The sequence below is a fragment of the Psilocybe cubensis genome, assembly GCF_017499595.1.
Source record: "Psilocybe cubensis strain MGC-MH-2018 chromosome Unknown contig1, whole genome shotgun sequence".
NCBI classification, from domain to species: Eukaryota; Fungi; Basidiomycota; class Agaricomycetes; order Agaricales; family Agrocybaceae; genus Psilocybe; species Psilocybe cubensis.
Genome location: NW_025952839.1, coordinates 199,054 through 224,678, shown reverse-complemented (window position 1 = coordinate 224,678; position 25,625 = coordinate 199,054). Strand labels below are relative to the sequence as shown.

At 43.2% G+C, this 25,625-nt stretch overlaps 7 protein-coding genes across 7 annotated transcripts; 3 read left to right on the top strand and 4 right to left on the bottom strand.

The window, feature by feature from the left end:
• Nucleotides 1-168: 168 nt before the first annotated feature.
• On the top strand, nucleotides 169-3,674 carry JR316_0013445 (uncharacterized protein; the record flags this gene model as incomplete). Its single annotated transcript, XM_047899054.1, has 12 exons — nucleotides 169-276; nucleotides 362-782; nucleotides 843-1,450; nucleotides 1,506-1,640; nucleotides 1,712-1,855; nucleotides 1,926-2,258; nucleotides 2,334-2,468; nucleotides 2,540-2,712; nucleotides 2,788-2,920; nucleotides 2,978-3,277; nucleotides 3,338-3,537; nucleotides 3,623-3,674. The coding sequence occupies 12 exons, from the start codon at nucleotides 169-171 to the stop codon at nucleotides 3,672-3,674; spliced, it is 2,742 nt and encodes a 913-aa protein (XP_047741907.1).
• A 1,040-nt stretch (nucleotides 3,675-4,714) lies between these two features.
• On the bottom strand, nucleotides 4,715-6,020 carry JR316_0013444 (Cytochrome P450 monooxygenase 88; the record flags this gene model as incomplete). Its single annotated transcript, XM_047899053.1, has 7 exons — nucleotides 4,715-4,734; nucleotides 4,893-4,979; nucleotides 5,030-5,258; nucleotides 5,328-5,421; nucleotides 5,515-5,637; nucleotides 5,701-5,826; nucleotides 5,899-6,020. The coding sequence occupies 7 exons, from the start codon at nucleotides 6,018-6,020 to the stop codon at nucleotides 4,715-4,717; spliced, it is 801 nt and encodes a 266-aa protein (XP_047741906.1).
• A 1,197-nt stretch (nucleotides 6,021-7,217) lies between these two features.
• Nucleotides 7,218-9,375, top strand: JR316_0013443 (Flavin-dependent monooxygenase; the record flags this gene model as incomplete). The annotated part of the gene is made up of 9 exons (XM_047899052.1): nucleotides 7,218-7,262; nucleotides 7,313-7,432; nucleotides 7,493-7,657; nucleotides 7,722-8,036; nucleotides 8,095-8,129; nucleotides 8,182-8,361; nucleotides 8,428-8,483; nucleotides 8,535-8,569; nucleotides 8,617-9,375. 9 exons carry the CDS (start codon nucleotides 7,218-7,220, stop codon nucleotides 9,373-9,375), a joined length of 1,710 nt encoding a protein of 569 aa, XP_047741905.1.
• Nucleotides 9,376-10,218: 843 nt separating this feature from the next.
• Nucleotides 10,219-10,566, top strand: JR316_0013442 (uncharacterized protein; the record flags this gene model as incomplete). Its single annotated transcript, XM_047899051.1, has 2 exons — nucleotides 10,219-10,250; nucleotides 10,296-10,566. The coding sequence occupies 2 exons, from the start codon at nucleotides 10,219-10,221 to the stop codon at nucleotides 10,564-10,566; spliced, it is 303 nt and encodes a 100-aa protein (XP_047741904.1).
• A 1,523-nt stretch (nucleotides 10,567-12,089) lies between these two features.
• On the bottom strand, nucleotides 12,090-12,556 carry JR316_0013441 (uncharacterized protein; the record flags this gene model as incomplete). Its single annotated transcript, XM_047899050.1, has 3 exons — nucleotides 12,090-12,116; nucleotides 12,275-12,479; nucleotides 12,525-12,556. The coding sequence occupies 3 exons, from the start codon at nucleotides 12,554-12,556 to the stop codon at nucleotides 12,090-12,092; spliced, it is 264 nt and encodes an 87-aa protein (XP_047741903.1).
• Nucleotides 12,557-22,733: 10,177 nt separating this feature from the next.
• JR316_0013440 (uncharacterized protein) lies at nucleotides 22,734-23,219 on the bottom strand (the record flags this gene model as incomplete). Its single annotated transcript, XM_047899049.1, has 2 exons — nucleotides 22,734-22,971; nucleotides 23,017-23,219. 2 exons carry the CDS (start codon nucleotides 23,217-23,219, stop codon nucleotides 22,734-22,736), a joined length of 441 nt encoding a protein of 146 aa, XP_047741902.1.
• Nucleotides 23,220-23,539: 320 nt separating this feature from the next.
• JR316_0013439 (uncharacterized protein) lies at nucleotides 23,540-25,618 on the bottom strand (the record flags this gene model as incomplete). Its single annotated transcript, XM_047899048.1, is given in 3 exon segments — nucleotides 23,540-23,855; nucleotides 23,871-24,331; nucleotides 25,106-25,618. 3 exon segments carry the CDS (start codon nucleotides 25,616-25,618, stop codon nucleotides 23,540-23,542), a joined length of 1,290 nt encoding a protein of 429 aa, XP_047741901.1.
• Nucleotides 25,619-25,625: the final 7 nt, after the last annotated feature.

The window sequence follows — 25,625 nt, the reverse complement described above, 5'->3', positions numbered from 1 at the left end:
ACACAACACTGTTTTGTTTCATACCATACCGTACCAGAAATCTACCTACCTCGCAACACACTTCGACCTCAACTACCCATATCCCAAGCTTTACTTGATTAACGCCCATACGAACACACAAAGACACCACAGACGAGTGAACGAAGTGGACAACGATTGAAAATAAACATGTCTCACCTCCCACCAGCACCGAAAGATATCAGCACGCATCCCGCCAAGGGAAGTGTGGTCGACCCGGTCGACAAGGCTGCGAAGGATGCTGATGTAGATCGCAAGGTACCCTTCCTCCTCTTTATTTTTTTCACGCACCACTGTCATTGTGAACTCGTCAGCTAACTCCTATGACACAACGCAAACACAGATACGCCTCTACACCGTTTTACAAGCCTTCCGCGCTGGAAAGCTGCCATCGAATGCGCAGATCGACCGCGCGCTTGCGTATTTGCTTTCCTCTGACGCTTTATCCTCTTCCTCTTCGCATGCTCCCACCACCGCTACCACCACCACTGGAGGCGGGCATACCACCACGACTGCCTCCGTAAACGCAAAGTCTCTCTCGCCACAAGGACGCCGCCTCATTCAAGACCTCAAAGAAATAATCAGTACCGCGCGCTTGATGATTGCTGAGAAAAACGCAGATGAGCTTGTACAGGACTTTGTATGGCACACGCGCGGGGCGGCCACTGCGTCCCAAGGCGAGAACGGTGGGATGGGAATGGGAGGGGCGTTGAAGGATAAGATCCCTGTGGATAGGGAGAAGGTTGATCAGGATTCTGAAATGGGTGCGTTGCTCCCTTTTACTTTCGCATTCACACTCACATTAACTTCGTAACCATGAACAGCGGTCAAACACCTCCGCACACTCCTAACTCTCATCCTATCCAACTCGGAAGTCCGAAAACTCCTAGGCGACTTTTCAGTAATAGGCCGCGACCTCCTCGCGCGCGCTGCATCCAACGCATCGCAAGCTATCGCACCTCCCCGCGAAGCACTCGAGAGAGTCGACGAGACCGCGCCGAATGACCAGTTCATAACTGAGGGTGGGCGCGTCGCAGCTCCAGGGGAGACACCCGTGTTGAAGACGGAGATGCCTGGTGGTGTGAAGATCCGCGCGGACCCGCATGATGATGCGCATGGAGGGGCGCGTGTGCATACGTCTGATCACCCTGAGGGTAAACCCGTCGGTGAGGTGTACGACCAGGCGCAGAGTTTCAAGGAACAGGCGCGGAGCGGTGCAATGGATGCTGCTTCGCAGGCTGTAAGAGACCCGACCAAGAGAGAGGAAATGGCTGGGAAAGGGAAGGAGATGGCTGGCGAGGCGAGCAAGAGGCGAGATGAGGGTATGCGGGAGGTGAAGGGTCACGTTGGGGATGTGCAGGAGAGTGAAGATCCGGATATGGAGGTTGAGAAGAAGAAGGGGGGTGTTATGGGTAAGATGCGTGCGATGAGGGTGAGTCTTTCTCTTCCTTTTTGTTTCTGGTTCGGGATGCAGACCTTCTTTTCAGGATAACATCAATGAGCGTATCCCGGATAAACACAAGGATGCAGTGTCGAATCGGTACGAGCGTGGACGTCAATTTTTGAACGAGGAGTATTTCCCGGAGGAGAGGCGGGATCAATTTATCTTCAGAGGGAAGAAGGTGTGTTCCACCTTCATACGGCAACTCTGTACCAAGCTGACGATGATGATATTTTGTATTTTGTTGTGCAGGTTATTATAGAATGTCAGAAACACGACGATTATCAAGAGTCAATCAAGTGGTTGCTTGGGTTTGTTGAGGAGTACGTGAGGCATGGGAAGAGTGTTGCGGGCCCTGGAGGGGTGTTGCATCAACACGTCGGTACCGCTGCGAAGGTACGTTTGTGTCTCCGTTAATATACAATGTATAGATTATTGACTGCTGACTCTTTTATCGAATAACCAGCAATCCAATCTCGACCTGTGCATAGCCGAACTCCGCACGATCCTCGAACGATTCGCGAATGGCGTACAATTCGACATCGTCACTTCCTCTTTGGATGCACTGATCGACGACGCAAGGCGGGACCCCGCTCTTCGCGAATGGTTCAGCGCGCTGAATTTGTATGTAAGGAAGGTGTTGCTTGAGCCGGGGTATGTGCTTGAGCCGGCGTGTAATTCCCATGCGAGGAAGTTGAGGGATATTGGGAGGGAGTTCTACGATGGCAAGTACAAGGGCCACTTTGATGCGTTGTTTGATAGTGTTGGAAGGTGGTTTGGTGCTATGGGCGAGGATCCGGTGTGTGTGGTTTTTTGTCTTTCGATTGTTTTTTAATGCTGATGTTGATTTTGTGTGTGGTGCATGTGAATGTAGATTAATAAACAGTTTGGACAGGATTGGGCGAGACTTACGAAGGATTTGTTGTTTGATAGCGAGGGAAGTTTGAAGTTCAAACCTGAGCTTTGGAATGATATCCGCAAGGTTATCCTGCCGGGGTTGATTGACCAGGTACAGTATCATTTCCCACTCCGTTCACAATTTGTCGCATACGGCGCTCACGCGCTTTCCTGCTGCGACAGATCGGATATATCCCCATCCCGCGCGTCGAGTACACGGACGACGCGCTGGATCTTGTCGTTGAGAATCTGACCCTGCAAGGAAGGAATTTGTTGCCGAATATGGTATCGTTTGAAGCGAACAATTATGTGGCGTTCTCTCCTTATAATGCGATAAAGGAGGAGAACCATCATCGGTGCGTGTCTTCGTGTTGTTTTTTTTTTCATATGTGTGTTTTTGTTTACGTGGATTTTCTTATGTATAATATTAGTGTGAGGGTGCATCTAGAGCAGATTCAGGCGGACATGCGCGACGTTGCCTTTTATTATAAGAAGAAGACTGGTATACCCAAGATGAAAGATTCAGGGTTGGCAGATGTTGTCATTGGCGGAGAAGGACTTTCCGTGCGTGTCCATTCCCTCCAATACAATATGCTACTAATCTAATACATTAATCCACAGGCAATGATAGAGCTTGTCTCAACACCCTCTTCAGACCGCACATCCGTCTTCAAAGTGCATGACATCAAAGTGAAACTCGACACGCTCAAATTTGCGATCCGAGACTCGAACCATGATTTCCTGTACAAGACGCTTAGGCCGCTCGCGACGGGGTTGATCAAGAAGCAGGTGCAGAGGGCTGTGGCGGATGCTTTGAGGACTGGGCTGGAGTATCTTGATGGGCGGCTTGTGGTTGTTAGAGATAGGATGGAGGATATAAAGGGGGAAGAAGGGGAGGGGAGGGTAGATGTTTTAAAGGATGTGCGTGTCATTTCTCTTTCTCTTGTATTTTTTGAAGATTGACGGGGTATTTGGGGATAGCTCTTTGCGAGAAAGAAGGACGAAGCGGCCTCGCTCACGTCTTCAGCAAAAGAGAGGGAGTCGGCGTCGCAGTTCAAGATTGTAGCCGATAAGCGCAATTCGATTTTAGCTGACCAGGGAAATCCTGCTGGATGGGTGAATCGGGCTGAAGAGAGGAAGGAAATGGTTGGGAAGGGTGTGGATGGGTGGAGGAGCGATGCGTGAGTAGTCCATTTGTTTTTGTGGTTTTGGAATCGTTTGTCCCTTTTGGAAAGTGTTGATACTAACTATTGTTCTTCTTTTTAGGTTCCATGTTGTGGATAATACAGCGGGCGTCAAGCATTTGAATGCCAAGTAGATGAGAGAGCATAGTGTTGTTGGCCCCGGGATGGACGATGGGTGCTTGAAACTCCGATTTATTATGGCACGCTCTGGATTTTTCTCCTCCCATTTGTACTTTCTTTTTGCTACTTTACTGTACGTTGTAAAATCTGTTGTTTTGACTTTGATACGATACTAGGTATGACTACGATATGTGACTACGATGTGTATGACTGTGAATGCGATACAGAGTTCGAATTCTTTTGAGGATGATTTACTTGGGTACTTGGGATTGTTGGTGCTGTGAAGTAGGAAAAGGAGATGACTTTAGAAACCTCTTCTTTAAGCCCTTGTCCATATTTTATTCACCTGCAACGGGACGGGATAGGGGTTATGGGATAGGGAGGTGTGACGCCATCATGTGGCGCATCTGCTAACCCTCGACGTAGATCGTGTTATGTTGTACCTATCGTCGTGCTAAGCCGAGTAGGTTTTGAGGGAGAGGAGAGTGAGATAACATGGATAAGTAGAGGCAGAACTCGAAGTTTGTGTTGAGGTTATGATGGAGGCAGAAGAGACTGAATGAGTGGTGCGAAATTAAACAAAAGTGATATTTTCATTTGCGTACAGATGGATTTCAGTGAATTTTCGGAAGAAAGTGTATTTCGTTCATTGAACGTTCGTTGTGTGAGTCGTGTGGATACCAGTTAGGATCTAGGAGTTTTCGCAACAAATTTCGCGAAGTCCTTTGATGTGTTTAAACTCCGATGATCCGCATTGACCCGATTCAGGGGATTGTAATCTCGCCAACTGGCAACCTTTGCTGTCTTTCATCTTTGTCCTTTTGAGGTTTTCTTGGTGCTCAGGGTGAATTTATTTGATATCCGGGAGTCCTGTTCTCAAGCTTCAAGACTATCAAGCTCAGCCAGTGGAGACATAGGATTAAAAGACTCTGGATCTTCGAAAAAATCCGTGTCTCGCCCGATCGACCTTCAATTAAAAAACGCTTAGAAAGTGTTCTTTGTTTGTAAAAAAATTCGGCGGAGATACCATGTGTTCCCTATGATTGTGACTCCCTTAGGAATCAGGTAATTCTGCTGTGTGAGAGGTGAGTATGTAAGGTTATCATGTATGTGAGGTGGACTAACCCAGATAATATCCCTCGTCGTTCTATGAGCGATTCCTACGCGTCCACGGCGTGGAAATATAAAACATTCCATCAAATAGTCATGTAAACGCAAAAAATGGGTCTGACCTCCTGGAGCAACAGGCCTCCATCTGAACGTCTCCAGCACAAACGCCATCGTCTGTGGGAGCATATCCTGGTCGGCGGACGTAGGAGCTAGATCACAATTCAATCCCAATGACAAACAAAACGGACAAAATCCTTACCTCTTTCTCGGCCAATCACTGCATCCAGCTCGTCCTGCACACGATTCTGCGCTGCGGGATAGCACGCGGCGGCGATGATGCTGATGCTGATGGCTGACGCCGTCGTATCTGACCCCGCACCGAACATGCTCCCGGCGAGATAAGCCATCTCGGAATCGGATAGCCCGAGCTCAGGTTGTCGTTCAATGAGGTACTTGCTGAAGGATTCAGGCACATCTGATTTGGATTCCTGTTTTTAATGAAGATGGAAATTCATGAAATGGAGGAAGTGTTGAACTTGAACTGTAGGTGTACTGACCATTTTTGTTTTGACTTCATACAGAAGTCGTTTAAACAGCGCCAGCTCGTCAATATGGGCATCCTGTAGCTCTTTCAAGTATCCCGGAATATATCTGTATACATGTCCTCAAATAGTGAGCACTCCGAACGGGACATTGAGTATTATAACAACGTGCCTTAAAAGGGGATACGCATCGACCATCCACATTCCGGGTCGCAAGTTCAAGCCTAATCTCCTAGAACATTCGTTGATAGCTAAGATCTCTGGGTCGGTGTATAGCTTAGGCTGTTTTCCGTAGGCAATTTCCATCACGACAGAGGCGGCATATCTGCGTTTGTTATCAAGATATTATCAGAGGGAAACGTAGGTTTTGCGGGTCGGCTTAACTTACCGTTTAGCATGGCCCTGGTGGTTGAAAGGGTCATTGATAATGTCAATGAGATGCCGCTTTGCGTTACGCGCTAGAATGGGCGTGTAATCTGGAACTACCTGTGGACGGAGATGCGAATGCATCGCTCTGAGCATCCACCCGCATTACCGATCAATTTCTTCACAATTGTGTTTTCCTGGTCAATTATCATCAACGCACCTGCGTAACTTGCGGAACTGCTCGCCAATAGGCGTCATAACCATCCTCATCCCCCCAGAGAGTGTCTCGCCAGCTGCGATACTGCGTGGTCGGTCGACTGTTGCAGAGCCCTCTTTCTCCATGATGTCGACCGCTGCTTTCAGTCGTCCCACCACGACTATCGTATTGAACCCTTGGCGGAGGGTGAAGACTGGCCCATATCGCTGCGTCAAATTGTCAAAATGTAAATGCGAGCTGTATAGTGAGGCGAATTCAATGCGGTTAGATCTCGTTATGGGAGCAATGGGTGGGTAGACTTACAACGACGCCGGGATAGAGTTACCGAAGAGAATGCTCCCACGGGGACCAGGTGGGAGTGGAAGCCGGTGGTTGGAGCGAGTCACTCGGTAATGTATGAATGCGAGGAGCGTTATACAGAACGCGGAGACCGCGATAGTTTGCGGTAGGAAAAAAATGTGTAATATAGATCCCATTTCCAGGTCTGGGGGTGATTGAATAGATGGAAACGGTGGAGGTATAAAGTAGACCTGGGAAGGAACACGCTGACAAGAGAAGATACCTTGTGAGTCTGTCTTTAAGTATGGTATTCAAAATAGAGTACTGAATTAACACACGGCGCTGTTGCTAAACTGGCTCAGACAGACCTTATTTTGACGTCATGCGTGGCTTTTGGATTTGAGATTGGGTGGTGTACTCAGGGCAAAAAACCGATGCGGTGGGCATGGATTGGAATCTTTCTATATTAGCGAACCAAACTGATATTTTATTCTCCTAGTAATGTCCGACCTGAGCGACGAACACGATGTAATCCGGATGCTGTTTGGTGTCTGTCTTGGGAGCGTAACGCTCTTGCTTTCCATAACTTGAAAGTTCATGAATGTGGAGTTGAGAAGTGAAATTTGAGATACCATATTGCACTCACTTACAGAGATAATAAGGTGTTGTAAACTCTTCGCTCTATCCAAGAACCCATTTTAGCCTGCGACGCAATGCAGAGAATTAAAAGTGCTGACCGGCTCCTAATGCCCCCTACTTTGTCAGACACCATGGCACTTTGAAGTTCGTTACGTTATTTGGGCTAATTTGTTGAACTTGACCAGGATATCGCAACTATTTATAGCACCCCTGAGCCGCATGATTGCCAATGAGCCGCAGTTGCCACGGGGTCCCCCTATTTTTCACTATTTTCCTTGGGATGCCGAACCATGTGAGCTTCCAAGTTCGACTATCGATTGACGTGGTACTGACTTTATAACGACATCCAAGTACTTCTTTCAACTTGGATCCACTGCAGGTGTTCCGACACAGACAAGTTACGTATGAGCCCTACACGATCTCCAAATGCCGACGCTCAGATTTTGGTGGTGAGCAGTCTCTCCTTGAACAGTCTTCGCCACTGAGTTCATGTCGCTAGGTCGGAGCTGGACCTTCAGGTCTGATACTTGCATTATCATTAATGCGCCATGGTGTTCCGGTGCGTATCATTGAGAAAAGCATGAAGAATAGATTGGGACAACGGGGTGCTGGGATAACCGTGCGTGTCATTTTAATTTGAACTATTCAGCTCATAGATTTTGATGAATTTGTTGTATAGCCTCGAACATTGGAAGTATTTGAATCTCTTGGGTTTGTAGACGAAATCATCAAGCGAGGTATTGATGTGCCAACGGTTCGCGCTTATAAAATGCCAGAGGGCGTGGAGATCCTGAGGGAGTTCAACATGTCTCCCAAGTTAGACTCAACCCCTGATAAGCCCTATGTGAGTAGAAACGTTCAAATTTTTCGAATTAATATCAATTTGAAGGGCATTCAATTATTTGTAGGCGAATTTCGTTATGTTTGGTCAGGATGGCTTAGATCGCGTCCTACGCTCTGAGCTTGAGAAGCTCGGTTGCTTTGTTGAGCTGGGCGCTGAGCTTCAAGCATTAACTCAGGATGACGATAAAGTTCACGTCAAGATACTACACCACAAACCCGATCAATCAGTTCATGTTGAGAAAACATCATATAATTGGGTTGTTGGCGCAGATGGGGCGAGAGGTGTGGTTCGGAAACAAGCCGGGATGTCCTTTGTGGGACAGACGACAGATTTAGCGTTTGTGCTGGGAGATATCACCATAAAGACTCCATTGACACACGTAAGTGCCTTACGCTCTATGCAAAATCTGTTTTAAATATCTCGTGCATGTTTTGCAGCATTGGCATCTCTGGGGGGATATTTCCAACATCCTGTAAGTATTATTTATGAGGACGAACGTAACCTAACACGACTACGGACATTAGTAATATTCTACGACCTACAGATGTAGCCGGAGTTTGGAGCTTTATGATTGGAGGAAGACATTTTACAGGATCGGAAGAGATATATACAAACGAAGAATCGTTGAAGGCGTACTTCAAAGCGCATACAGGGACTCTACAAGATATTCATATTGACAAATTTTTATGGATATCCCCTTACAGGTAATCGTACCGCCTGACGTACCAAATGCACTCATATTCTCCGGATGTGACTTATCAATAACTCAGGATCAGCGTACGGATGGTCGATACGTTTCAGAAAGGTCGAATTCTGGTCACCGGAGGTAAGCTACTAATTTTATCGTTTACCTTACCACCCTGATAATCCAATGAAGATGCAGGCCATGTACACAGCCCAGCTGGTGGACAGGTAAGACATCCGCAAAGCTATTTCTAAAACTAAAGCGTATTCGGTAGGGTATGAACACTGGAGTTCAAGACTCGTATAACCTGGGATGGAAACTCGCTCTTGTTGCTAAAGGATTAGCGCCTCCTACGCTTCTTGAGACTTTCAACTCAGAGCGTTATCCCGTCGTCTCGGAGATGCTCAATATAACTACCAAGCTATGGAAACAAATGGAGGAGGATTCAAGCAACGAAAAAGGTTGGAATAGGACTGGAGACGTGCATCAACTTGGTGTCAATTACAGGGGAAGTCCGATCGTGCTAAGCGACGGTGATACCGTAGCAACAGGGCCTCTCCCTGAGGATGATTCATCGTACACAATTCGACCTGAAGGTTATGTGCTTCCTGGAGACCGTGCACCAGACGCAACCGGATTATATAGGGTGGTGGATGGATATAGAAGGGGCCCTTCCACGAGACTGTTCAAGATCTTTGACGCAACAAAACATACGGTGTTAACATTCGCTGACCGGACCGCCGACAGCGAAAACATCATCTCTGCCCTTAGGATGTATGACGAGACACTGGTTCGCTCAATACTGATTACAATGCCCGGATCAGGAGCCAGGATACCTGCGGATTGTATTACATTTGAAGACAGTGATGGACATGCATACAATGCCTACAAAGGGCCAGGGGGATTGAGTGGGTCTTTTGTTATTCGCCCAGATGGGGTAGTAGGGGCACGGGTAGCAGGACCGGAGACGCTTGGGCGCTACTTTGATGCTATTTTTGGAAAGTCGAACACGAGATGGAGCTGTAAAATGTAATTCCATCTAGGATAAATATAAGTGTTAAGGAAGAATGACTTTCAGACGGCTGAGGAACCTAGTATACTCTTGACATACCCACTGTATCATGTACTTAGACAGGAACATATTTTACGTGATCAGTAAAGCCAGCATTGAACATTTGGAGCCAACACGTCCACAAGCACGCAAATTACGAGTCTTTACGTAAGTAAAGATGAGTTCTTTTATCCCCACAACCCAGCGAGCAAAAATGTCCTCGCCAATTGTCCCCATCAAAATATTATTGATGCGATCAATGTCGTTACCGCTATCGGTATTTTCCTTAAGCGGTCACCGGACCCCCTAAGCAACCCCTTTCCAATTCATTCTACGACTTCTTTTTACCATTGGTTACTTTAAAGGTTGTTTTTGATTTGTTTTGATCGCAATGTGAATGTGCGTTTCCATAAAATTAATTATACCCAACAACAATAGTCCTACTCAATTCACTTTTTTGCGTTGTTGTTTAATTTTTAAAACCATGTGGAACCGTCTAGCCAACGTGCTTATATATTGTACTAATACTTAGAGATGGAACAAATGCACTCTTTGAACTATGGGTCTGAAAGGTTGGAAATAGAACTGTGCAGGCACACACGTTCCTTGATATTGGTAGCTTCATCAATCAGAGTTCAAATAGAAATAATTACGCGTTCTTGGGTTCTGGGCGTTCTGTACTATTTGAATTTGATTTTCTGATTCATGATCGTTTTTCACGCATACCAATTTGTTCTTCCCCTACGTCGGGCGTCTATCGGCTTACGGTTAATATATTTATTGACGTAGTATAGACAATGCACTTTTCTCCGCACTGTTTTACCCATGGCTTCCGCGTTATCCCCCCGTTTCCAACAGTATGTTCACTGTTTTATCTCATTTGGTTATTACTTATTTTTTAGAGTCTTTCCGCCTCCCATGGACGATGTGTACATGGATCAGATGGATCTGAAAACCCTCTACCGTTTCTCTTGGACTTGCAAGGAGCTAAACGACCGCGTTTCAGGCTATATGTGCCGCGCCTTCCGTCCCAAAAATTTATTTGCTCCTATCTTCAAACCCAATGAACATTTGCTGTTTCGTCTTCTCCAGTTCAAGACTGGCCTGGTTATTTCAGGTTCCACCGTTTTGCATTTTACTTGTTTTAGTGGTCCAACGCAAAGCGTGGCATGACAAGACTTTACATCTCACAATTGTATAAAATATTTTTTAATCTAGATTTATATAACATAGTTAATATATATTAATATTTTCTGAATGCACAGCCAGATACTGGGCAAGGTTATGATTAATTACTATGACTTAGGTCTACTACAAGCTTAGTTGTGTCAGACACAAAAAATAGCTGCACAGGTTATAAGGCCTAATTGTAAGGAAGAACTTGTCTATTATAATTTTCATACCTGCTAAATATTAAAGAATTCCAGATCTGCTGGGAGAATCCCGTATGGAAAACTGATGGAAGAATGCTCATGTGTATGGCTGCCCAAGTGGGGACATATTTCCCATAAATATAATTTTTTTATTTTTGAAAAGTGCATCAAGAGTGAAACAATATTGTGTGCAAAAACATTTGTTTGGTGCGCATATTTCTTTTTGGCATAGTTTGATGTTGCTGTGAACACAATTGGCTGTGTGGAAACATATTTCAAGCATAATTTGCAAGTGTTAGTGCATTATTTCTTCCCCAAAATACATTCAATGCATGGAAAACATTATTCAAAATGACCATCTCTTGACCAAAGTGGCCAGTGCTCAATGCAAATTGAGTGTAGTGACCGTGGGAATATCCTGCGTACAGTGTGCGCAGGATATTCCCACGACCTGCTTATTAATTCACGGCCAGTACAAACACCACAGCAAGTAAAATATAATAAGATCATCTAAACTAGGACTGAAAATAATTATTATTGCCAAAAATACTTGTATTTTACCTAAAGTATATGCAATGCATCTCAGTAATATATTAGGAATTACCAGAGAAGTTCAAGTTGCTCAATGCAAAGTGCGGCAACCGTGAGAATAACTTGCATACACTATAGCATATACTTTAGGTAAAATACAAGTATTTTTGGCAATAATAATTATTTTCAGTCCTAGTTTAGATGATCTTATTATATTTTACTTGCTGTGGTGTTTGTACTGGCCGTGAATTAATAAGCAGGTCGTGGGAATATCCTGCGCACACTGTACGCAGGATATTCCCACGGTCACTACACTCAATTTGCATTGAGCACTGGCCACTTTGGTCAAGAGATGGTCATTTTGAATAATGTTTTCCATGCATTGAATGTATTTTGGGGAAGAAATAATGCACTAACACTTGCAAATTATGCTTGAAATATGTTTCCACACAGCCAATTGTGTTCACAGCAACATCAAACTATGCCAAAAAGAAATATGCGCACCAAACAAATGTTTTTGCACACAATATTGTTTCACTCTTGATGCACTTTTCAAAAATAAAAAAATTATATTTATGGGAAATATGTCCCCACTTGGGCAGCCATACACATGAGCATTCTTCCATCAGTTTTCCATACGGGATTCTCCCAGCAGATCTGGAATTCTTTAATATTTAGCAGGTATGAAAATTATAATAGACAAGTTCTTCCTTACAATTAGGCCTTATAACCTGTGCAGCTATTTTTTGTGTCTGACACAACTAAGCTTGTAGTAGACCTAAGTCATAGTAATTAATCATAACCTTGCCCAGTATCTGGCTGTGCATTCAGAAAATATTAATATATATTAACTATGTTATATAAATCTAGATTAAAAAATATTTTATACAATTGTGAGATGTAAAGTCTTGTCATGCCACGCTTTGCGTTGGACCACTAAAACAAGTAAAATGCAAAACGGTGGAACCTGAAATAACCAGGCCAGTCTTGAACTGGAGAAGACGAAACAGCAAATGTTCATTGGGTTTGAAGATAGGAGCAAATAAATTTTTGGGACGGAAGGCGCGGCACATATAGCCTGAAACGCGGTCGTTTAGCTCCTTGCAAGTCCAAGAGAAACGGTAGAGGGTTTTCAGATCCATCTGATCCATGTACACATCGTCCATGGGAGGCGGAAAGACTCTAAAAAATAAGTAATAACCAAATGAGATAAAACAGTGAACATACTGTTGGAAACGGGGGGATAACGCGGAAGCCATGGGTAAAACAGTGCGGAGAAAAGTGCATTGTCTATACTACGTCAATAAATATATTAACCGTAAGCCGATAGACGCCCGACGTAGGGGAAGAACAAATTGGTATGCGTGAAAAACGATCATGAATCAGAAAATCAAATTCAAATAGTACAGAACGCCCAGAACCCAAGAACGCGTAATTATTTCTATTTGAACTCTGATTGATGAAGCTACCAATATCAAGGAACGTGTGTGCCTGCACAGTTCTATTTCCAACCTTTCAGACCCATAGTTCAAAGAGTGCATTTGTTCCATCTCTAAGTATTAGTACAATATATAAGCACGTTGGCTAGACGGTTCCACATGGTTTTAAAAATTAAACAACAACGCAAAAAAGTGAATTGAGTAGGACTATTGTTGTTGGGTATAATTAATTTTATGGAAACGCACATTCACATTGCGATCAAAACAAATCAAAAACAACCTTTAAAGTAACCAATGGTAAAAAGAAGTCGTAGAATGAATTGGAAAGGGGTTGCTTAGGGGGTCCGGTGACCGCTTAAGGAAAATACCGATAGCGGTAACGACATTGATCGCATCAATAATATTTTGATGGGGACAATTGGCGAGGACATTTTTGCTCGCTGGGTTGTGGGGATAAAAGAACTCATCTTTACTTACGTAAAGACTCGTAAACCTCTCTACTTTCAGCCACTACACTCTGTCTGATGGTGGAGGTTCCTTTTCATTGAGCACTCCATGATATTATTTCAACTGTGTATTTATGATTGATTTCCAAAGAATGCAATTGCAACAATCTGATTTTGAAACTTAAAAATTCGCAGCCTGAGCGGCATTACAGAGCGGAGATTTAACCACTGAAGTACTGACCAGTGAAATAGATCAAGGACAAAAAACTCCTGACCAAGCTTTCAGACTATCTAGTCTGTGTATTTGTGTACTATAGTAATCGTAAAGTTTTAGAAGTGGGAAATATGACAAAATATGTTTCAATTAAAAGTCTGATGTCCAGAAGAAGTTCCAGGAAAGCTACAATCGGAAAAAGTCGGGCTTTTAAAGTGTTACTATTTGGGTGAAATGATGTTACCAAACACAATCAGCGTTGATTTCGAACGTCAACTAATCTCCAACTCTCACAACAACGATATATTCACACTGCAAAGATATACCTTGCCCGTAGTCAGAAATGTTCTCAATACCGCTAAGAACATCAATCCTCCAACACTGGCCCCTCAATATAACACAATCAATACCACAGTTCCGTATGTTATGCTTGCAAAGAATTATGGGCAAGCGCTGGGGCTTGAGATATACAGGAACAGTAGCAGTGCATAACCTTGAGTTCTTGTCGCTCATCTCCACATCTAACGCGCCACTCATGAAATGAAGAGGACACGCCCTTTGGCCTCTCCACCGCGCGAACTGCGGACACTGCACCCACGCCGTTTGGTTATAATGGAACAGCCCGTATACGATATCTCGGGGTACTTGTTGCCCAAGTTCCAAGTGTCTACGTCGCAATCCAAGACGCTTCCGTTAAACTTACGGTATCAGAGTACAATGTTGGACTTACCATTTCCCGAAGGCATACGAGGATTTCTCTACTTCAAGGACATGCCGAACCTGAAGAGCGAGGTGCGGTGGCGCGTATGCAAGGACCACGCGGCGTTTGACAGCGGCCATGACTTGGCTTTACCCTCTGGAATATGGCTGTCCGTTTGCACATTTAATACCAATCTATAAACTTTTTTTCCCATACATAGAAGTCGCAATTATGCACAAGTCCATATACATAATCTGGTGTCAAGTATAGAGAAAGGTGGTTTCCGAACATATAAATCCAGTATCCATACATTCATAGGTTACACCCTCAGATACAATTTTCAGTACCATACATATAGTTTTGGTGCCCACATATACAAATCACAATCCCTTACATAGAGCAAACACTCCCTCTTATACATATTTTGTTCCCTCACTTATATCTGAAGGTTCCTCGTATGATTATTCTTACCTTTCTTCATCCCGAAGATATATAGTCATTTTTCGGCATTCTGTCGATGCCGTGCATGCCTAGACATTGTGAGAATCGGCAAATCTTGGCAAATAAGGACACAAATTACAGTTCATTGCATGTATGCCTGTCGACACACGCTGATTGAACATTTAAAAAGATTCACATTTATACAAGAAGTAAATATCCTACTGTGAATGCTGATTGCATAAGTAGGTTGTCTTCATAATGTGATACAAGTGCTTTGGCCACTCCCAGACAGCGTGCTAAGGCTTAAAAAGGCCTAACGTTGAGGTTGAAGACAGAAAATTGCATTGGAATAGCCTATATGTAGTCTTATGTTATTTTAATGTATGAACTTATGCTCCTAATTAATTTTATAATCGTGTGACGACCATCCTACTGTCTTCACAAGTAGCAATCCACTGCAAAGCGGGACCAAAGTCGAGTTCCCACGCCTCTACGGCATGGACGGCATGCATAATGTTCTTCTGGACAACTCTATATCTTCGGACAAAAATTAAGATACATGCGGAGAGGGCCACAGACTATGGTACTGAATTTTTTATGTACGGGTAGCATACCCTTATGTGTGCAGCTCCCATTCAAACTCAAGGGCATACAAAGACAATGATCGGGATAATTTCTTCTATGCTCGGAAACCATTTCTCTATAACCGGGACACCAAGGTATGTAGTTGAGTTTAATCAAAATTGCAACTTATATGTATGGGGAAAGAAGTTTATACTTTGGTATTAAATGTGCAAACGGACAGCCATACTGGAATTATATGGTCCATTCCGCTGCTCAGCATATTTACTTCCAAGAACTACTTCGTGCTCCGTTCGCTAATTTTTCGCGATGTCTTGGTGGACTCGCAGACTGTTGCTCTACTCGCGAGAGTTACTCCAAACAAGGGCGAAGTAATATTATACAACATTTCTGATTCCTTTGTGGTGGATTTACTGGACGATCGCATCGATATCTTACTGTTCAGGCGTCATCTAATTGCCAGAGGATCAATTTATGATGTGTTTTCAGAACCAGCGCATATTAAAAGGGCCAAAAACTACTCCGTGTATTCTGGTAAGCACATACATAATGCTCAAAATTCTACCCTTGTTCGGTGTGCTAATGTGTTTTAACTAAATTTCATGACCAGGAAAAGCGATGGTTCAATTTGAGAGATGCCAAGATGCCAATGGGTATGGCTGCCCAAGTGGGGTATGGCTGCCCAAGTGGGGAAATATTCCCCGTAAACTTATTTAGGTATTTTTCTTACTGCGTCAATTTGTAAAAAATATGTTGGAGCGCGGAAACATTTTTTGAGTGCGCAGATTGTTTTCTAGCTTAGCCGTAAATATATTTGATTGCGCGGAAACATATTTGACTGCGCGGAAACATATTTTGGACATATTTTGCTAGTGCACGTAAATTTTTACTGCCCTCAATTATATTTAATGCATAAATCCTATGCGCGTAGAAACATTTTGAGCCCCAAACAAATCTTTCGATGCGCGGAAAACATTGTTCAGTTGCACTATTTCTAGCCTAAAATGACCAGCCGTTATGCCGAGATTATGTAAAATGATCTAATATGGCACCTCGGCACACCAAAACAAGTTCAAGCTCCGACAGTTGCATACACAATGCATGGTTATTCTATCTATTACTGCCTTATAGGACAAAATAACAATTTCTGTAGTGCTTTACATGTAGCATTAGCACATCCCCCGTGGTTCTGGGGTCTCCCCATTAGTGGTGCAGCTAGTGCGCCATTTCAGACATCTCTAGCATTGTGTGAAAAAACCTCATCAATCATGGGAAAGACATCAATCAGTGCATTCTTGAGCGCATTTTTGCATTTGGAGAGCCGGAAATAGGAGAATAAGATTGCAAAGCATGGTAAGATATGTATTACATAGATATCCATGAGAATATGTCAAAATATTACCCACAACTACTGTGTACAAAGTAAAGTATTAGCAACGGCCATCACAATTGCAAATTAGTGGCTGTGCAAGAAAGCGACACTTCACGTTCAAGCAACGTTCACGGCGATTTCAAGACGATTATCTAGTGTTGCCGCCAGAGCGCAGTCACTCTGCAGTGACTATGACTGCACTCTGTTTTTTCATTCTCCGACACACTTCACAGCACAACAAAGTCGCAGTAAAGTGCTCTGCAAAGTGTGCCGTAATTTGCAGTGTCCGATAATCTAGACTAAATACGGAAGTATTACATGCATTTTTGTCGAATACATGAGAATGTTTGGGATACCTACTATATATGGGGGATATTTATTGCACATGACCTTTATCTATCTGGATAAGATTGCAATAAAATATTCAACAGTGCACGTGGTCCAGATCCCTTTTATCTTGTCGTCGACGCACATTTCTGCTTGGTTTTCGCTGGATTTGTTGCGAAAAGTCAAAAAAATTGCTACATTGAAGTGTCTTGGACTACTAGTACATTGACTGAGCAAATACATATAGACAAAATGACTTGCAAAGCGTCAACCTTTCATCGACCATTTTATGAGGTCGAGACGGTGAATGACGTCACAAACACTTCACAGCACTTCACAGGGACTGTGATCACTGTGAAGCGTGTCACAGTCGCCCAAAAATGGCTTCACTGTCACTGCACTACACTCTGGCGGCAATACTACGATTATCCCACATTACTTGATTAAAACAACATTAATATATTTCAAAAGAGTGTAGATTAGATATCCTAAGAAATTTGTAATTAAATGAATGTGGGTTAGACTTGCATTACACAATCCTCAATATCACTGTCACTGTCAGGTGGAGCTTGAACTCGTTTAGGCGTGCCGGGGTGCCATTTTAGATCATTTTACATAATCTCGGCATAACGGCTGGTGACTTAAGGCTAGAAATAGTGCAACTGAACAATGTTTTCCGCACATCGAAATATTTGTTTGGGGCTCAAAATGTTTTTACGCGCATAGGATTTATGCATTAAATATAATTGAGGGCAGTAAAAATTTACGTGCACTAGCAAAATATGTCCAAAATATGTTTCCGCGCAGTCAAATATGTTTCCGCGCAATCAAATATATTTACGGCTAAGCTAGAAAACAATCTGCGCACTCAAAAAATGTTTCCGCGCTCCAACATATTCTTTACAAATTCACGCAGTAAGAAAAATACCTAAATAAGTTTACGGGGAATATTTCCCTACTTGGGCAGCCATAGTGGGGAAATATTCCCCGTAAATATAATTTCCTTATTTTTGACAAGTGCATCAAGTATAAAACAAAATTTGCGCGCGGAAACATTTGTTTGGTGCCCAGATTGATTTCAAGGTAAATTTGACGAGTCCGTAAATAAAATTGACTGCACGGAAACATATTTTTCACATAATTTGCAAGCTTGAGTGCACTATTTCTGCTCCAAATTATATTTTTTGTGTAAATTATATGCGCGTAAGTACATTTTGTGCGCTGAACAAACCTTTCAATGCGTGGAAAACATTGTTCACAACCATTGATTCTTGCCTAAAGTGACCAGCCGTTATGCCGAGATTATGTAAAACGATCTAAAATGGCACCTCGGCACATCTTAAACGAGTTCAAGTTCCGATAAACCTACACAAAATACATTGCTATTCTATCTATTACTGCCTCGTAGGACGATATAACAATTTGTGTAGTACTTTATATGTAGTATTATAACATATCAGGTAGATTTGGGGTCTCCCCATTAGCAGCGCAGCTTATGCGCCATTTCAGACATCTCAAGCATTGTGTGAAAAAAACCCCATCAATCGTGGGAAAGGCATCAATCAGTGTATTCTTGAGCGCATTTGTGCATTGGTAGAGTCAAAAATAGGAAAGTAACATTGAAAAAGCATGTTGAGATATGTATTACATGGAAATCCACGAGAATAAGTCAAAATATTGCCCACAACTATTGTGTACAAAGTAAAATATTAGCAACTGCCATCATAATTGCGCATCAGTGTCTGTGCAAGAAAGCGACACAGGCGATTTCAAGGCAATTATCTCACATTCCTTGATTAAAGCAACATTAATATATTTCAAAAGAGTGTAGATTATATAGTAATCAATTTGTAATTAAATGAATGTGGGTTAGAATTGCATCTTCAAAAATCCGAAAGGTGGAGCTTGAATTTGTTTCGGTGTGCCGAGGTGCCATTTTAGATCATTTTACATAATCTCGGCATAACGGCTGGTCACTTTAGGCTAGAAATAGTGCAATTGAACAATGTTTTCCGCGCCTCGAAAGATTTGTTTGCGGCACAAAATGTATCTATGCGCACAGTGTTTATGCATTAAGTATAATTGAGAGCAGTAGAAATTTATGTGCGCTAGCAAAATATGCCCAAAATATGTTTCCGCGCAGTCAAATATGTTTCCGCGCACTCAAATATATTTACGGCTAAGCTAGAAAACAATCTGCGCACTCAAAAAATGTTTCCCGCGCTCCAACTTTTTTTTCACAAATTCACGCAGTAAGAAAAATACGTAAATAAGTTTACGGGGAATATTTCCCCACTTGGGCTATGGCTGCCCAAGTGGGGAAATATTCCCCGTAAACTTGTTTAGGTTTTTTTCTTATTGCGTGAATCTGTAAAAACTATGTTGGAGCGCGGAAACATTTTTTGAGTACGCAGATTGTTTTTTAGGTTAGTCATAAAAATATTTGACTGCGCGGAAACATACTTTGGGCATATTTTGCTAGCGCACATAAATTTCTACTGCCCTCAATTATATTTAATGCATAAACCCTGTGAGCGTAGATACATTTTGTGCCGCAAACAAATTTTTCGAGGCGCGGAAAACATTGTTCAATTGCACTATTTCTAGCCTAAAGTGACCAGCCGTTATGCCGAGATTATGTAAAATGATCTAAAATGGCACCTCGGCTATGGCTGCCCAAGTATGGCTGCCCAAGTGGGGAAATATTCCCCGTAAACTTATTTAGGTATTTTTCTTACTGCGTGAATTTGTAAAAAATATGTTAGAGCGCGGAAACATTTTTTGAGTGCGCAGATTGTTTTCTAGCTTAGCCGTAAATATATTTGATTGCGCGGAAACATATTTGACTGCGCGGAAACATATTTTGGACAAATTTTGCTAGCACACGTAAATTTTTACTGCCCTCAATTATATTTAATGCATAAATCCTATGCGCATAGAAACATTTTGTGCCCCAAACAAATCTTTCGATGCGCGGAAAACATTGTTCAGTTGCACTATTTCTAGCCTAAAGTGACCAGCCGTTATGCCGAGATTGTGTAAAATGATCTAACATGGCACCTCGGCACACCAAAACAAGTTCAAGCTCCGACAGTTGTATACACAATGCATGGTTATTCTATCTAGTACTGCCTTATAGGACAAAATAACAATTTCTGCAGTGCTTTACATGTAGAATTAGCAAATCCCCAGTGGTTCTGGGGTCTCCCCATTAGTGGTGCAGCTAGTGCGCCATTTCAGACATCTCTAGCATTGTGTGAAAAAACCTCATCAATCATGGGAAAGACATTAATCAGTGCATTCTTGAGCGCATTTGTGCATTTGGAGAGTCGGGAATAGGAGAATAAGATTGAAAAGCATGGTAAGATATGTATTACATAGGTATCTACGAGAATATGTCAAAATATTACCTGCAACTACTGTGTACGAAGTAAAGTATTAGCAGCGGCCATCACAATTGCGCATTAGTGGCTGTGCAAGAAAGCGACACTTCACGTTCAAGCAACGTTCACAGCGATTTCAAGACGATTATCCCACATTACTTGATTAAAACAACATTAATATATTTCAAAAGAGCATAGATTAGATATACTAAGAAATTTGTAATTAAATGAATGTGGGTTAGCCTTGCAATACACAATCCTCAATATCACTGTCAGGTGGAGCTTGAACTCGTTTAGGTGTGCCGAAGTGCTATTTTAGATCATTTTACATAATCTCGGCATAACGGCTGGTCACTTTGGGCAAGAAATAGTACAACTGAACAATGTTTTCCGCGCATCAAAAAATTTGTTTGCGGCACAAAATGTATCTACGCGCACAGGGTTTATGCATTGAATATAATTGAGGGCAGTAGAAATTTATGTGCGCTAGAAAAATATGCCCAAAATATGTTTCCGTGCAGTCAAATATTTTTATGGCTAACCTAAAAAACAATCTGCGCACTCAAAAAATGTTTCCGCGCTCCAACATAGTTTTTACAGATTCACGCAATAAGAAAAAAACCTAAACAAGTTTACGGGGAATATAATTTCCTTATTTTTGAAAAGTGCGTCAAGAATAAAAAAAAATTTGTGCGCGGAAACATTTGTTTGGTGCGCAGATTGCTTTCTGGGCCAGTTTGATGATTCCGTGAACACAATTGGCTGCGCGAAAACATATTTTCAGACATAATTTGCAAGTGCGAGTGCATTATTTCTGCTCCAAAATATATTCAACGTGTAAATTACATGCACGTAAATATATCTTGTGCGCTGAACAAACTTTTCAATGCGCGGAAAACATTATTCGAAATGACCATTTCTTGACAAAGTGGCCAGCCGCGGTTGCCGTGATTATGTAAAATGATCCAAAATGGCACTTCGGCAGACGTAAATGAGTTCAATCTCCGACTGTTCAATTTCGCTTTGCTTGCACCAGTCACTAATCCTCTTTCACATTTGTCATTGCTAATATTTCACTTTCTACATCGCAGCTGTGCTCAATATCTTAGTACCCATTAATTATTGTTGAATAAACGTCTTTATTTGTTTTTTAATCGTATTTAACCATGCCTGACTCTACAGATGCGCCAATGCACATACCACGAGAGCATCTGCACTACTGACGTGATGGTAGAATTCCATGGAATTCCATGGAATCACGTGCCGGGAAGGAGCCTTAGGCGGGATACGTTGCAGATACCTTCAACAGCGCTGAAATGAGAAGTTTTAAAGGCGTTTATTAGCTTGTTAGTGGCTATGGATTTGCTTTGTATATGTTGGGTGAAAAACCCATTTGTATTTTAAAGAATCAAGTAGATTACAAAGATGTATCTGCACAATGTAAGTTAATGTTTTGTGCACTCCGGTGTTGCGCTGTGTAACACCCAGGTGACGCACTGATAGTTATTGTGTGACACCTGAGTGATGCACTGATAATTATTGCGCAGCACTCCGGTGTTGCACTGTGTAGCACTCCGGTGTTGCACTGTGTAACACCCAGGTGACGCACTGATAATTATTGTGTGACACCTGGGTGATGCACTGATAATTATTGTGCAGCACTCCGGTGTTGCACTGTGTAACACCCAGGTGACGCACTGATAATTATTGTGTGACACCTGGGTGATGCACATCAGCCAGATTGCTTATGTGAGACTTTCCGTCTGGACAGTCTCACATAAGCAGAAGAGTATGTTGTAAGCAATCCGGCCATCACTGGATCAAATGGTAAACACATACCTCATACTGTGTTGCATTACCATCTTCACCATCTATTGTAATATTGTAGTTACGAAGTGCAGGAGTAAGCTCAGACGGATACACAAGGTAAAATGGCTATATATATATCACCTGTAGTTACAAAGTGCAGGAGTAAGCTACAAATGAATGAGCATACATATAAACTAGAATAGAAATAATGTACGAACCTCAGACGGATACACAAGGTAAAACGGCTGAGGTTCGACAAGAAACAATTCACTACTTGACCATCCACACGGAGAATACCGCGTGGATGGCGTGATACTATGCAGTTGGAAAGGAATAACGAATAACCATGGGCTTGCCAAGGCCCTAGTGAAAGAGGAAATAACGTGGCCAAATAAGGAAAGTAAGTTCAAGAGCTCACCTCACGTTAACTCGACACGTAGCACGCCGATTTCCCTCAACAAATATTTTTCAGTATGATTACACTGGTTCATGGCACTGGTTCCTCAGCGTTAAAACGCAGTGTGTCCTCTTCCTCGATAGTATCCGTGAGTATGAACAGGTCATCCAAGTCTGCATGCATGAATTGTCCTATGGCACTCTGGAATATGCTTGTCATTAGTCTCTGGAATGTGGCTGGTGCGTTACAATCACCCTGTTGTACCACATTACTGACATATGTTCCTGATATGGTAGCAAAAGCGGTTTTGTGTACGTCCTCCAGCCTCACTCGCACTTGTTTATATCATCATCTGCGAGGACAAGTTTTGACACATATTTTGCTCTAGCTACGTCCTCCCGTATAACGTCCTGGTCCGGTAACGGGGTTACGTCCTTGACGGTATTGTCGTTTCTTTGTCGTGCGTGAACAACCGTACGCAACTTCCCGTCCTTCTTAGGTATGCACATTAGAGGTGCAGCTTGTGATGTCGCTCGTGCTTCCCACCAGCCTGCGTTCACATACCTATTGAGTTTCTCGTAGAACTGGTCTCTCAGCGACAGTGGGCACCTAGGTAAGTGGTATGTATATTGTTTATTCTCGTCAATAAGGTGAATCTCATGGTTCACCTCCCTGAATGGTGGTAATTCATTAGGAGTTCCGTGGACTATGTCCACAAACTCATCATGCCATTGCTGCCGTAGTCGGAGTATGTCTTCTTCTGTGAGACCCGCGGCACGTTTCTTCCCCTTAACGTCTGGTCGTAATGCCATGCCGCACATTCATGACGACGCGCTACTCTCTTTGCGTAATTTAGCTATATTTCTTTCTGATTGGTCCTGATAGCACAGGCGCAGCGGTGCTGCCTTAATGCGCGCCTCTGGTTTCCCATGCCTGCCAAACTCAAACTCCGAGGGTTCGGATATTTCGTCGGCACGAGGCAGCCTGTATACCTCAACCGTTGCCCACCACTGCGTCCTACTGCCTGCCACGGTTTTGTTCCACTCGCGTGGCATGCGTGGGTTGTATACCCATCCGAGGTCAGGGGGTGGGACTGGTCTGTCCCATAGTCGTCGATGGGACCCACAGATCTTCAACGTTCAACTTTCACTCTGGACAAAGTAGGCTGGCAGTATTCTCGTGGTCTTTCAGGTGGCGTGTCTAATGTGGGGTTGGTTTTCTGTTTAGGTCGGTCCTTTACTTGTTGTTTTGCCACCCACTTTGCATTGTGTATGTTATCGCGGTGTTGTCTCTCAGTTGGTTTTTTTGTAGTTTTCCTAGGTTCATTTTTCCTTATCATGCCCTCGTTGTTGTCGTCTACGCTGCGCAGGATGCGCGGATCATCACTGCTCAACTTCTCTCCGACGTGCTGCTCCTCTTTCTCGGCCACATCCTCCACTGTTGCTTTCCTACCATTGAGTCACTCCTGAGTGGCTTTATTGGTGATCCTCTGGCGGCGAAGCCTCAAGTTGGAGTCAGGATGTGGCACTATCACTGCTGGGATCTTTGTGCCGTTCACCCGCACCTCTCTTTTCTCAAAGTCAAGTACTACCTTGTTCTGGTACATGAATGGCGTTCCCACAACCATGTCGTATCGATCAAAGTTGGCCACGTCAAGGTATGTTTTTGTGGTTGTGTTCCCCACCATTACAGTGACGTCGGCCCCATACTTGATCATTGACCTGCTACCCGTCGTTCCCAGCTGTAGTATATGGGGGTCTAGCAACGTGTCAACAGCGATGTTCGTGATTTGTGCGAACGTTGGGGTGATGCCTGACGTGGTGCTGCCTGAGTCCCAAAGTGTCCAGGCATCCACACCGCCCACATTTGTATAGGTAGCCAGGCAAACCTTGTGTTCTGTCTTGACCCGCGGGCGTACGCGGCTCTTAGAGGTGAGTTTCATTCTCACTTTACTATGACATGATTTTCCGTTGAAAATGCGAACACTCAGAAATAGAGTTGTACTCACTAGTTTCGGGCCTTTTCTTACGTTGTAGTACTTACATTTTGAGTGTGCAAACAGCCTATTGCCCAGAATTCTGATAAAATTAGCACAGACCGTGGTAAATATAATCTCGTGTCGTGTAGTGGTCAAGTCGTGGTTTTATCAAAACCAACAGTGTACATGTTGGTATTACCCTAGGGTTGTTTCTCTGAAGATGGCTTCCCTAAAGCAGGTATTTCAATAGATATTTAAGGCCAAAATTATTGTAGAAAATTGAACATTAAACTGATTTTATATTGGCCTATCCATGGCAAAGCATAATACCACAGTATATGTCTTGCTGTGGGTGTTTCCGGTACATTTATACGAATTATTTTAAAGCCAAAGCAGCCGGGATAAGTTGGAAACGAAGAAATTTGAGAAATGATTATAACGGTTTTGTGAAATGGAATTAGACTTGGTATACATGTTCATGTAATCCGGGTAGTACTACATTACTTACAAGAAAACCATCTGATACTAAAGTATGCCTAGGGCGCAGTACAACCACACCAAAGTATCTTGTTTGACTCAGGGTGTATGCACTAACAACCAAGTAGTTCATTATGAAACCTGACACCGATTTACGTACTAAGGTTCTAACCTTGCTATTTTTGTAGTGACCAAAATCTCAAGCCAGACACTTCGCATTTTCAACGGAAAATCGTGTCATACTTTACGCATTCTCGCCTCATCGTAGTTCTTAGCGCTTCGTTCAGGTGTCTCTGTCATTGCAGTGTTATACTGAGCGCATTCTCCTTCATCATTCGAAGCCGGGACGGAGTATAGGTCTGGGAAAGCCTCGTCTGTTGTCTCCAGTCCGCTATCATTATCCTTTATCATTGTGTCATGACCCACTTGGGGTATCTGTGTGCCATCATGGTGCGTATCCTCGTCCAACCCTATGATCCTCATAGCATACATATTATCCTCATTGTCTGATGAGTACTCCTTATACCGGTCAGAGTTCATGACCTCAACCTCGGTATATGCGTCTTCATCACCACTATTCTGCTTGTCGGTGGGTTCCTGCTCAGGTGTGTTGTCATCCCTGTCTGATCCCTTTTCGTCGTCTTCAGATACCGCGGTATGCGCCGCGCGAAGGTGTACTCGGTTCTCCTTGGGTAGCGGACATTCACGCGCTAGGTGTCCCTCTTTTTTGCAGTTATAGCATCGCGTCCCTTGCATGGCTCTC